Here is a 14019-nt window from a genome sequence, read left to right on the forward strand (position 1 = left end):
CGTAACTGTCTATTTCTTGTGACATGTGATCACAAATGTACTTTAAAAGAAAAAGACAAAGAAAGATTTCTCCAATACTTTATCACACATACATACATCTCCTATGCATTAGGTTAAAAAAATGTATCCAAATGAGTTATTTATTCATAACTCATTACCAACATATCAATATAATTAACGCAGTACCGATGAGTTTGCATCAAATTAAAAAAGAACATGTAATACTGTGTGTTTTTAAGGGGAAGAGGGTAACATATGCTACAGTTATTTAAATAGCATAACACCATGCTCTTAGAATAATAAAATTATAAAAAAAACAAACTGTTAAGGAGACAAGACGGTCCAGGCTAAATATTACTCCTCAATTAAAGTGAAAGTTCATGTATTTCCTCTATATTCTGATGTGTATAGAATGGAAATGGAACCAATTATTAGTGATGGATGTGTGGATCTAGAAAATGTTTCCCCCTGGAGGGAGGGGAAGGGGTTGTCCAAAGAATTAACTGATGTGGATAATTGTTTTGGACGTCCTTTCCCCTCCCTCTAAATCCAAGTCTGATATCTATTGTGACAAGATATTAACTGAGATACCTAAAGTAAATTTAATAAGCTACATGTATATGGTCAAAGTCTGTACCCATTGTTTACAACCAGACTCCTTAAGAAAAGAGAAAATGAACGTTGCTTGAACTGTTTATACACACAAAGTTCTTATGCTTGTCTGCAAAACCAACTAGAAACTAGTACTTGTACATGTAGCATTTGTCCACTTAATGGAAAACAATTTTTGAAAAAATTTAAGGCAATTAATTAGATTCAGGATTTCAGTTTCCATTTGAGCTTTAGTTTTTCTTTCATTTTCCTGTTACTTGGGTGATTGTAACCAAGGAACACAACACCATGAAGCAGTAAAGGAATATGGGTCTCTGAAATGATTGAAGGATACAGTCAAGGTTAGATGCAAAAGTCATCAACTAACATTTTATCTCAACCTTGTAAACAATATTTTGATTATTTTTTGTATTGAAAATTAAATAAGAAATATGTGTATAAAAGGTTCAAATTGTCCTACATCTATATTCCCAAAAATGATCGATGGAAAATAACCTCATAATTTTATTATTATTATTTAATAGTACAAAACATTAATGTGACCAATATAATTTTTAAAAATTTCAAACTTAAGATTCTTAAATTAATTCCTTTCATTGAAATTTTATTCCTTTCAACTTTGACGTATAGTCAACCACACAGAAGCTGCATCACTTATAATTTACTTCAATGACTACCTCTCTCATTAAAATCACAAGTGGTAATGTCTAATCTCTACCTACCACAATCGGAATATACAAGGGTCAGTAAAAACAATTTGCAGAAACTTTTCTGGAGTTAAAGCCTGCTAAAAGCTTCTGTGTACCGGTAGTTCACAATAAACATAATAGTTTTTGTAACTTGATTTCATAATATAATATTTTGAAAAACTAAATGTATATACTTACCATTAATAAACTTAGAAAATTCATTCCATCTGTTCAAAAAGTTCAACTGTTCACTTCTAGTCATCAGAGTTGGATTTACTCCATGTTTAAAGCAAACCTAAATGGAGATAAAAGAAAGATGTGAAAATTAACATCATATGCAGGTACATGTACTTGATACAATGCAAGACCTGTTAAATATGGATTATTTTTCAGAGTATTGTCATGTAGGGTTATCTCTCACCCATTTCAGTTCGGAGTCGGTTAATGCTGATGGTGCACTTGTGGCCATTGCTTTGTTGATGAGGAACTGGATTTGAGAATCTTTTGTCATGTTCTTGATCCTAAGTTCATTACAGTGTGCTAGATGCATCTAAAAGATTCACTGACAGTGTATGCACTATGCAACAATAAAGCAGTAAAACAACCTTATGGTTTTTTTTTTATCAAAACCTAGGCAGAAAAACCTAAACAATCATTAATAACTAAGGTGTTATACCAGTTAATATACAAAATAAAGGTAGTGGTTACTATTATTGTTTATATAACTTCACAAACAAATTATTTCTATAAGCCTAGGCCAAAGAGTAGATATTAGTTTCTATCAATTTTTACAACATAGAAAATCCAGTCCAGCTATCAAATTTTATTCATAGGGATCATTTTCAAAATCAAGTATATTTCAACTAATTTGTAAAAACTATGCAGTAATATTTGAAATGCTTTGGAGGATAGAAATAGGTATGTAAACTTATATAAAATGGGTAAAAATATTCAATGCCCCAACATTTCAGAGTAGAGTATAAAAAATTATTGCTCACAGAATAATATTTCAATGGTCTAGCATTAATGTTTATTGAAGCATTAAAAAAAAAAGTTTTAAAGAAATGTTTGAAAGTTACATGTATATATAAATACACAAAAGAATTTACATACTCTGTATCTATATGGTATATTGTGCATACTATATCGTCTGTCTTCAAACATTTCTGCAATGCTAATAACTTCATTTGGGCGAATGCTAGTTCCATCATTCATCTGTACAATATTAAGAAAAACAGAGTTCATGGATATATGTATTACTTGAAGAAAAAGGTAACAAGTTGCATACATTGCATACCATTAAATTTTTCAAAACCATCTATTTTTAAAAATTCAAATTGAACATAAAAAGGTTAAAATATAAAATTGCTATTCTCAAGGCATGTTCATGTATTGTTGATAAATAAAGGAAAGGAATATCAAAATTTGTTTCAGGAAAATTGAGTTCCTACCAGGAGAATCTTCTTCAGAATTCAAAGTTTAACTTCATTTTTATATAATCACTAACCTTATTTATGATTTCCTCCGCAGCTTTCCTGGCACGTGTATGGGTAGGCAATTTTTCAACTTTTAATGCAAAATCGTCCAACACTCGCTCACAGTAAATCAACTTGTGTTCCAGTTTATCTAGCTCCACACTCGTCCGCTGGGCCTCGGACATAAAGTGAGAAGTCAGGAAAATACCAGGCCAATTAAATCTAAACAAATTTAAAAAAAAACAATAGGAACTTGTATGGTGAATATTATCATATCAGTAATACATCATCTCCTGTCTGCTTTATTCCAGGATTATTGGAAGTAAAAAGGACTGCAGCAAAACTGAAGTTTTAATCCAATCTAATTGGTTTGAGTTTTGTCCCAGAGTGGTAGTTTCTGAGAAATTGACTGGAAGCAAGTTAAAAATAAAATCCTAAAAATCATTTGTTTACCAGGGCCATCAAAATACATTATATCCGGTATATTAAAAATGTAAACAAATCATAAAACAACATAAAGAGAAGAGCATCTTTTTGCTTTGTTGACGGCATGGCGTGATAGTTTCAACTGCAGATATTCAGCAAAATTTGTTGAAAATAGCTCGTTTGATGCGTAAAAACGATATAATATTGTGGAATAAACATAAATGTCTCGAAGTACCGTATAAGCTATATTTGGGCTCGGGTTGAAAACGTGAAGAGGGTTCAGCAAGCCTAACCCTCTATCACGTTTTCTTAACCCACCTAAATATAGCTCAATTCATATATTTCAAGACAGTAACCATGTACATGTATTTATTAAAAATATGTCTGAATGTTTTAATAATACTATAAAGATCACCATTTCAGCTTTTGTCAAATAAAAAATAGCCATTATCCCACAAATCTGGGAAATTGGGCATATTAAAAAAAACTTTGATAAGACCCCTGGAACAAACCAGGAGGTAAAAGGGTTTTTTATTTGACCATTTGATGCCTTTTAGCAATAACTTTCATATGTAGAACAGAAAAAGAAATCCCTAGGGCAGACATTTTAAAAAAATGTGCAAAATGTGCAAAATTGATACATTTCAAGCAAATTCCCATAGAGTCCTTTGTTAAAAATTATCAAACTTTGAGATGACCCCTTAAACAAACAGCGTGGTAAATGTCTTATTTTTTTATCTAAAAATAATAATTATATCAGTAGAAATTCATGTAAAAAAAATTCATTAAAAAATCTAGGGCAGAACAAATTGGACCCAGCCTTGTTAACAGTTTAGTAAAATATTGTGTACGGTAAATTATCAACTTACAAAAGAGGTAAAAACATCACACTGAATGGCAACATAGTGATGAATACTATTGGAACTGCTTTGATCTTCTGTTGTGATATCTGTAAATAAAGTTAACAAAACTGCAATTTGAAAACTAGAGCAATAAATTTTTTACTGTTTCTTAAGCTGCAGAACTGTAGCATTGTGCAATCGTTATGAGTATTGAATAAAAGGTTTTCTGTAAGAATGTGGTTAGCAGGTCTGTCATCTCCAAATTTTCTCTAAAGCTACACAATGTTATTATAATCATCAGTTACAGTGATGGTTCCTGACCTCTAGGTAAGCCATGAGTTGTGTTTTACTGTATGAACTCAGTCTTTTACCAGTTTTCATTTCTCCAACCATTCTGGCCCATATAAATGCATCTCTTTTAAGACCCAGTGCACCTACAAATATTTAATATCACAATATACTCATTAAAGAATGAACCATTTAATTGTAAGTATATTATTGAATCATCAGCAGAGACATAGGAGAAACTGATAGCAAACTCAGCTAGGAAAGAACAATCAACATTTTATCTGCTTGAATTTAAAAACCAGTCTGAAAGTAAACCTGCAAAACACTATTGAACCAAAAAAAAATGATTTCAGGTGACACTTTTACAAAACTTCATAAAAGATTCTGAGTAGACAAACACAAAGACACACAATTTTGAAAATGACTTTGTTTATATTTATATGACAATATTTGCATATCTATTGTTCTTTCCCACTGTAAGTCCATACGCAGGAACTGCAATTTTTTTTCTATAATCGCAATTGCTCTGTCTGCATACTATGACGTCATAAAGGTGTGACGTCGTATACTTTTCCATGACGTTATAGATTTAAACCACTATACGATACATCATGTTTTTTTCTCCAACTCCATAAAATTGATGTATTTAATTCAAACATGTCTTATAATAACATTTTAAAGGAATTTCTGTTATAACATATCATTGATTCTGTTAACAAATCTATGTGAATTAAAAAGATACATTACAGTCTGAATGTTTATTTTTGATGCAATAGCTAAATGTCAAGGTCTTGGCTAAGACAAGGTATTTGCAAGTGGTAAAATGCAAACATAAGTAATAAACAACAATTATTTAGTGAACATGGCGTTATGAATAGCAACTGCTCTGCTGGCATATTTTCCATGATGCGCATCATGGAATATGCCAACAGAGCAATTGCTATTCATAATGCCATGTTCACTAAATAACGTTGTTTATTTCTTAAATGAACACACCCAGCCACTGTGACCATGTGACATTACAGAAACCATCAAACACCCAGTCAGACCACTAACAGTAAAAACCGAAAACAGAACTTCAAGTCATGGATGCTCAGGTTCTATTCTCTCTGAGAAATTGAAACAGGCAATGCCTTCATAATCTCAAGAGAATAACTCTAGAGGCACAATTCAATCTATAATTAAGTTTTACAAATGTCTATATTTTTATAATAATGAAACTATATCCCTTGTAATTTTACAGTTACTGTTGTGTCCATAGCCATTTACAGGCAGTTAATAATGATCACAGTCTCATATGATGCTTTGTAAATATAATGTATACAGGCAAATATTCGCACCGTTCTATTTTTTCCACTTTTGCCCTTGTTGTCAAAGGGAGAATTCCATTGTCTCGAACTATCTCTTTAAACACAACTTTTGCAGGTGAAGAAAGGTGAAAATAAGCCTGTATACAGTATCATGTTACAAAACGTTAGCTACGTACCATTTAGTATCTGCATCTGGTAACCGTAGAGTGTGGGGAAACGCTTTTCTAGAAACTTCAAGTAAATATTTTTCCCTCTGTGAAACACATTCTTTACACTTTCAACAAATGAATTGTATCTCCTAATGCAAACTGCATTCTGTCTATTCTGGTCATTTTGATGAGGAATATACAGAACATTAGTGCTGTAATGGAAAAAAAAATACAAATTTAATATTCAACATGAAGGCTGGTAATGAATGAAAGATTTCTTCTACCTTCCATAGCACTCACTCTTTTGAATTTGAGCATAAAGAATCTGGGGGAATAAGCCGTTGCAAATGCCCAAAACCCTCTCATATGTCTTATAAGAAGTAATAAACATACGAGTTTACTGGGCATTTAAACGGTGGACAGAATTGTCCAAATGAAAATGTCCAAAAATGCGAGAAAGGGGCAATCGACATTTGAAAGTTGTTACTGCGCTTAAATTTTGTAGTATTTACATATACTTTAAACTGGCAAATTTGAAATGACATTCACACACTCATTTAAAGAGTTAAAATACAAAAATGTTGATTACTTTCTAATATAGTAAATTTACCTCAGTCATCGTATACAACCCCTAACGCAGGGGAGTCGACAAAGAGTATGGGGGAGTCGACAAAGAGTATGGGGGAGTCGATTTTTCCACTTTGGAAACAGAAAGAATTTAGTTAACTCCTGCCATACCTGTCAACATTCCAAATATTTTTGGGGGGAGAAAACACGCGACAACCTTTTTTGATAGTAAAAAATCATCGCGCATTCTTTTAGTTCATACTGATAACTAAGAAATAACAAATGATACACTTTAATGTTCTTTATTGTAATTGTAAGCTGCTGATTTAGTCAGTTTTAGAGTGTCCTTAGAAGGTTTCACTTGATGCCATTCCTCTTAACAGTTTATTTTAGCACATAGAAGACAACATAGTGTCTGATTGTCCATGGAAGCTCTTTGTTCTGTCTGTATTTTTCTCACAAGGGAGAACACCCTCTCATAATCTGCATTGCTATTTGGGATACAGCACATAGACTGAGCAATTTTACTAAGAATTGGAATCTTTATATTTTTCATACATAGTCTGCAGAAAGCATGATCTTCGCCTTTCACACTTTTTGTTAACCAACCTTGGAATTCTGCTACCTTTTTCCAAGAATTTAGGTACTTGCAGACATACCTTTTCTTTTTTGGCTTTGGTGGTGTATTTTCCATGCTTAAAAACTTCATAAGTGATTAAAAAAGGAATGCCATATTTCCAATACTTATTTCCATTAATAAGCCGTTTATTAGTATATTGTCATATTTTGCTGCAGAGTGTCAATTCGACACTAGCTAGTATCCCGTTGTCATTTTTCTAATGTGTATTTCTAAAATTTCCACATCTGGCCAGCCTGTGTCTGTTAATAAACTCTGCTAATGAGAATCGGAAGCAATTACAATCCCAGTAATAACTTGGTAGCACAGTTGACACCTTGTTGATTACCTGTTATTTTTTAAGTTAAGTTTGCTATGTATAAATTTGCAAAAAGTGTATCAATTCCTAGCTTACAATTGCTAAAATCCTGCAATTTATAGTGCACAAAAAATTGTGCAAAATTGGGGCTGATATATAACTTTCTTTTTACACAAATCATGGGCACGTGGAAATTACTATTTATTAACACTAAATTTATCAGAAAAAATACTACTGATGTCATTGCTAAGCTTACCTCAGACCTTCTCATAAACACGCTAACCAACCTTGGAAAGTGAAGTATGTTAAATTATGAGCAGAAATAGAATCACTAATGACGACATCTGTATAGTAAAAGTTTATGAGGATTTTTTTTCTTAGAATTGAAAAATTGTACATGATGTTTGGAAATACATTCATTTCGTCCAAAACTACCTTCCTTAGATATGCAGCCAGAATTTGAGGAAGAAAAACACAAAATTTCCGTAACTCTATCATTTGTGCTGTAAAATTAGGATTTACTTCATGAATCCCGAATTTCCTCGTAACTGACGTAAGTCAATTACAAAATCCTACATCCTTACCTTTTTGGCTGTATAGAGAGAATTAATGGTCTTGACAATAGGTTCCTCGACAGCATATTTGGTATCTTGTATGTTACGGTTCCTTCACATAACTCCGCTGATTTAACTTCCCGTGACCACCGGCTGCAAGTTGTTTTCTGTCAACATGCGTCATTTGACTACCGAGCCCGATTTAATTTTTCGGGAGAGGGCAAAGCACAACTGGTTGTATACGAATCGGAATGTCAGCGGTGAAAAATATACTACAGGTACAGGACACAGTGAAACCAAATAGCCCAAACAATTACAACGAATACAACCTCGAAAAAGGTTGTAGATAATCTCAGTAACTTAAGTCCACACAGGCGTCCGTATGTACAGCATCTTCATTCATAACGGTATAAATCGACATCGACATACTACACGTTTAATGGAACACAAAATCAAAACAATCCTCGTAGACCTGAGTGGTACGCTTCATATTGAGAATGAAGAAATTCCAGGATCGGTGGAAGCTTTGAAAAGGCAAGATATGAAAACTGGCCGGTGATTCAATTCTATTCTTTAAGATTTCTCTTTACACTTGAAATAGCTTGATAAAGCTACTTGTGATACTAATTTAAGAGAACTTGACCAACTTTAACTTGTTCACATGAGTTCTACAAGTGATAACTGTATTTTTACCATGATCAACTCAATATTTAATAACACCTACATATGTATGTTGGTTGAATGGTATCTCAAACCAACTACATATAGAAGTTTCATGGTAATTAAGTTTGAGATAACAAGGTTTGACTGCATGTACATACAGTTTGCACTGTTGTTCAAATTTCACACCAGTCAACATTTTAATAATATGATATATGTAATATTTAATATGTATAATGTCATTAATCAAATGAATTAAGAAATAGGCTGCATATAGGTACCGGTACATGAACATGTAAATTATTTGTATAAACAATATATATCATGGCTTGTGACCTACCTTTTCACCTTTACAGGTTGCGGAATTCAAAATTAAATGTTAAATTTGTTACAAACACTACAAAAGAATCACAAAGACTTTTGTTTGAGAGGTTGAGGAATCTTGGATTTGATATTGAATCCAGGGAAATTTTCACCTCTTTAACTGCTGCTGTGAAATTGATCAAACAAAACTCTTACCGACCTCTCCTGATGGTTGATGACAGATCTCTGGAGGATTTCAAAGGTAGGTAAGCATCAATTCATAACTTAAACTATATATTTTCCAGTTTTAGATAAAATTTTAAATCAAATCATCTGGAGTAATACATGCATGCATGTATTGATCATAAAATGTACAAGAGGTCTGATGTGTGACGGTCAGACCGGTCGGAATACTGGCACCAGATAGCTCAGTTGGTAGAGCAACTGACTAGAGTTTCAAATGAGGTGATATTTTATAAGCATTCGTTATGATATTATGCATGTAAACTTATATGAAATATATTCAACTATTAAATATAGTATAAATAATGAAATTGAAAGAGATTGCTTAATTTCTTTTTGTAAGGAATCGAAACAAAGAATGCAAATGCAGTTGTTGTTGGACTTGCTCCAGAAAAGTTTCAGTACAACACCTTGAATCAAGCATTTAGGTAAGGGAATATTAGTTGAGAGAACATAACCCCTCTCCCAATTTCTTTAGTTTTAAAAAAAGAATTAATTTGGTAATTTTTTTTTATTAGACTGAGGTAGTAGATAAACCAAAGACTTAGTGTCTTCTGAACAGCATGTCAAATGAAAGGCACAATAAAATAAAAAAAACATGTAAAATATGATCTTGACAGAAAATAATATATGTATTAATATTGGGACTGCTCAAGCAACAATACATGTAAATACCAGTAATTAAACCTATGATGATTAAAAAAGTCAGCAAGTTTTGATTTTGATGCTATGAAAATAAGTTGATAAACTGTCTTTAACACATTACTTTTAGACTTTTGATGGATGGGGCCCCTCTTATAGCCATACACAAAACCAGGTACTACAGAACAGGTTCTGGGTTATCCTTAGGTCCAGGTAATGTTTGATTTGATGCTTTAAAGGTCATTTGTTATTTTGTTTTGTTATACTTTCATGTTAAATACTGAAATCTGATTGGTTAAGACGCAGTTAATAATATTTACTATTACCCTCAGCGTTAGCAACGCACTTGGCAACGGGTAACATTAAAAAATATTACATGCGCGAAAATTATGCGCGTACGGTTCGCTGTAGAATTCACGTTATTCCTATATAAAAGCAGTAAAATTTTCTTTAAAATTTTAAAAAAGACATTCAGTATAACAAAATAAATAGTGCCTGTTTGGGAGGATAACAGTTGAAATTGACACCCCTCGAAAACCATTGTCAACCTCCGCTTCGCGTCGGTTGACAATGGTTTTCTCGGGGTGTCAATTTCAACTGTTACCCTCCCAAACAGGCACTATTTATATAATGCTATGTCAGTCTCTCTGTCTTAAAAAATGTGTATTTGTATTTATATTTTTTTAAAAAAAACTTCAAGTATAGTCAAATTCAATCTACATAATCCAGAAAAATCCTTGCAATACCTGATAATTGAAGATACAATGAGAGTGAGAGAGAGAAAGGGAGAGAATTCTAGTTAAAGAAAGAGAGAGAGATTGTTTACATCTAAGGTTATATATTCAGTTATGAATTACATGTAGATATATGAAGTAGAGTATTTTTAAGGATGTCTGATTGATAGATAATTGTTTCAGTTACAATAATTGATACCATTGATAATTATTGCATCTTTATGATTTTTAGGACCATTTGTTACTGGACTAGAATATGCAGCAGATTGTAAGGCTGAAGTAGTAGGAAAACCAGAGAAAGCATTTTTCCTGTCTGCTGTTGAAGAGTTCCAGTGTCATCCAAATGAATGCATTATGATTGGAGATGTAATTCATTGAATTTTATTATTACAATGTGTTATAATAATACCGTATATCAGGTTTTTTCCGCGTCATGTTTTTTCCGCGAATCAGAACCTAGAACGGTTTATAAAATTTACGCAAATCAAATTTTCACTATTTCAAGTCATATAGTTAAAATATAATTCTTGACTGTTTAAATCTGCGAAGTAAGAGGGAAAACGTATTTAAATTGTCACACTAAATTATTATGAAAAATTCGAACAATAAAACCATTTACACGATTTTCTTAATGTGAAATAATTATTGATAAATATTTTTAGAGTCGCATACAGTCAAATATCAGTAGATCATGTACCGTTACATACATTAGTAGCTGATCATGTATACATTTAATTAGACATCGGTTTACGCAAGAAAAGTGACTGTTTAAATTAGCATGTTAATGGATTATTAAATAAACATCGAGGCTTGTAACACATCTGTTATCTGGTGATTGTCCTCCCATCCCGCTATATTTACCTCTAATAAACTGTCTGAGCACAGTTCATGGGTACTGTGACTTACCCGTTTCCTTTTTTAGGAAAGCGAGGACTCAATAACAAGAACAAAACTTTGTATCAAATTTACACTGATTTATTTTCCGCGATTCGGAAATTGTCACGAACAAAGCGGAAATTGGATACACGCGGAAAAAACCTGATATACGGTATTGGCAAATTTGCTTCTTTCATATAAAAAAATTATTTGATCTCCAAGAATTATGGGTATAAAAAAGTTTGATGTAAAAGTCAAGGGGAGACATTTTTGAAAGGGGAGTTTGGAATGGGGGGCTTTATCAAAAACTTAAAATTAATATAAATTTTTCAGGATGTGAAAGATGACATCCATGGAGCTCAGGGCTGTGGAATGCTTGGTATCCTTGTACAGACTGGTAAGCTCAATTCATATTAAATCAAATATTGATATGATTTTTTTTTGGGGGGGGGGGGCAACATCTTTTAATATTTTTGTTTTGAATTTACTACTTATCAAACTCAATAATTAAAGCAGTAGTATCATATTTTCATAGCAAATTTATTATTTCTGTGATTAAATATCAAGGTTTGCTTATTCAATTAGACGTCTAAAAAAACAAAAACACGTACATTTTTAATATATGTATGACCCAATTAATCAATTAATTCAAGACTTAGTGTTTTATGATTTCTTTTTGAACAATTTTCTTGGAAGCTAAAAAAAATGTTCTTTTTTCATGTTTTCTTTATTTTTCAGGAAAATACAGACCCAATGATGAAGACAAAATTGATCCAAAGCCATTTTTGACTGTCAGAAACTTTTCAGAGGCAGTTGATAAAATTATATCCACTTCGTCATGACACGAGGAGATTTATTTATATAAATCTACTATATAGTTAAAAGACCACTCTTATGTGAACTGCAAAAATTGGCACATAATTAGTATCTACATGTTGTTTATTTGCATGTTTAATCTGTTTACTACTTGAAGGAGAGGTCTAACTTGTTCTTCTAGTCCAGAGCTCTGATCATTATACATGTATTTATGAACATTGAGAGCAGCATATTATTTGGCAAGACAGTGAGGATGCCTTCATGAGCAGGGGAATAGTAGATCTTTTTAAAGTGGCTGATGATGTTGCAAAGCAAATTACATGCAGTACTTGAATGCATACAAATAATATGTATGTATCTAATAAAGTAGTACATGTAAATGGAAAGTTTTCAAGTACATGTACATGTATCTGGAGTAGTGAGTTTTCTGTATACTGGTACATGTTTTAACAATCCAAGTATATTACCATTTCCTCCAGCGAGAGAGAGAGAGAGAGAGAGAGAGAGAGAGAGAGAGGAGAGAGAGAGAGAGAGGAGAGAGAGAGAGATTTTGTTTACATATAAGGTAAAACATTCAGTTATGAATTAAACATATAAAAAAGAGTATTTTTAAGGATGTCTCTGTGATAATTGTTTTTGTTTACCTTGAAATTATACATGAAGGTTCATGTGAGACACATTATGTTGTAGTTATTTTGTTTCTTAGCTCCTACATATACATGTACCATTTGAAGACCATTTGGTTTCATTTAATAGTAAAGTTGACCCCTGAATGACAATACATGTTGCTATTTTAAAAATATAATAGGCCCATGGGCCACATGGTTCACTTGCGCAATAATGTCTGAGCAGGCAACACATCTACGGAACCCTGCAATAGTGAGCCCTCTCTGGTATACGTACCTGCGAAAGAGTAATACATGTATCTATTGCTTCAGAAATAATTCAAAATGATCATTCTCTCCATGAATGTCTGAAGAGTTATTTTTTATAAATAATAAAAATTGGACCCCACCCTAATGTAGGCCTCTTTCTATTCTTAAGGCACTTATGATAATAAAAATAAACTTGATACCTCATCATAGCTTTACATCGTAATATCACAGAAAATTAAGTCTTTTTTTATGCATTTCTATGTAAATGTAAAATTGTACCCCAACAGAAGATACCTACCACTGACCACATAGATTAAAGTGTCCACAAAACAAAACATATTCAACTTATCTTACTACTTTATCTAATAACAGTCTTCATTTTCTTTGTTAATATTTTCTTTCATTCAATTACCTTTGTTAAATTGGAACAATCCACCCTGCCCCCCTCCCCTCCACAGTTGTGTCATCTGTTTGACCTGAGTCTAGTATTTGCCTAGAGGATCATATGCTTGGATGCTTGGTTAGTTCAAACTTTAATCTATCACATACAGTTGAACTTTTATATCATCAAATTCTTGAATAACATGAATATGTTGAAGAAACTTAATAGTCCCAACAAGGTTTTCAATATCTTGATAAAAAATTTCAGTCCTGTTCACTTCAAGATGCATGAAACAAGGTTGACTGTTATAAAAATAAAGCTATTGTAGTACTATTTAGGAATAATACTGGTTTTTTGGTTCTTAGGAGGAATATTTTTTGCATTCCCCTTTCTATTTTCATTATTCCCTTATCACTTCCATTACGAAGAGGACTGGCTATCAATAAAACACAAACTTGAAGACTTCATTATACAATATTTCATTGGCCCAGTTGTTTGAAAGAAAATGTTGAATATTTTAAGATGGTAGGACAGACAGATATGTAGATGCAGGTTAAGATATTTCTTGAGCTTTCACCCAGGTGAGCTAATAATCAAGAAATATGGAAATCATTAATTGTGAGCTATTTCCACACAAACTA

The 14019-nt window shown here is 32.3% G+C and overlaps 2 protein-coding genes across 2 annotated transcripts; one reads left to right on the top strand and one right to left on the bottom strand.

The window, feature by feature from the left end:
• Window positions 1-62: 62 nt before the first annotated feature.
• Window positions 63-8014, bottom strand: LOC105338207 (LETM1 domain-containing protein 1). Its single transcript, XM_034445694.2, has 9 exons — window positions 7878-8014; window positions 5819-6003; window positions 4366-4478; window positions 4072-4151; window positions 2809-2998; window positions 2415-2516; window positions 1723-1851; window positions 1500-1596; window positions 63-926 (listed from the first exon to the last, which is right to left on the bottom strand). Exons 1-9 carry the CDS (start codon window positions 7931-7933, stop codon window positions 817-819), a joined length of 1062 nt encoding a protein of 353 aa, XP_034301585.2. The 5' UTR covers window positions 7934-8014; the 3' UTR covers window positions 63-816.
• Window positions 8015-8229: 215 nt separating this feature from the next.
• Window positions 8230-13305, top strand: LOC105338208 (haloacid dehalogenase-like hydrolase domain-containing protein 2). Its single transcript, XM_011443209.4, has 7 exons — window positions 8230-8381; window positions 8864-9072; window positions 9397-9481; window positions 9826-9908; window positions 10662-10795; window positions 11639-11702; window positions 12044-13305. Exons 1-7 carry the CDS (start codon window positions 8230-8232, stop codon window positions 12145-12147), a joined length of 831 nt encoding a protein of 276 aa, XP_011441511.3. The 3' UTR covers window positions 12148-13305.
• Window positions 13306-14019: the final 714 nt, after the last annotated feature.

Source organism: Magallana gigas, chromosome 2 (genome assembly GCF_963853765.1).
Source record: "Magallana gigas chromosome 2, xbMagGiga1.1, whole genome shotgun sequence".
Taxonomy (NCBI): domain Eukaryota; kingdom Metazoa; phylum Mollusca; class Bivalvia; order Ostreida; family Ostreidae; genus Magallana; species Magallana gigas.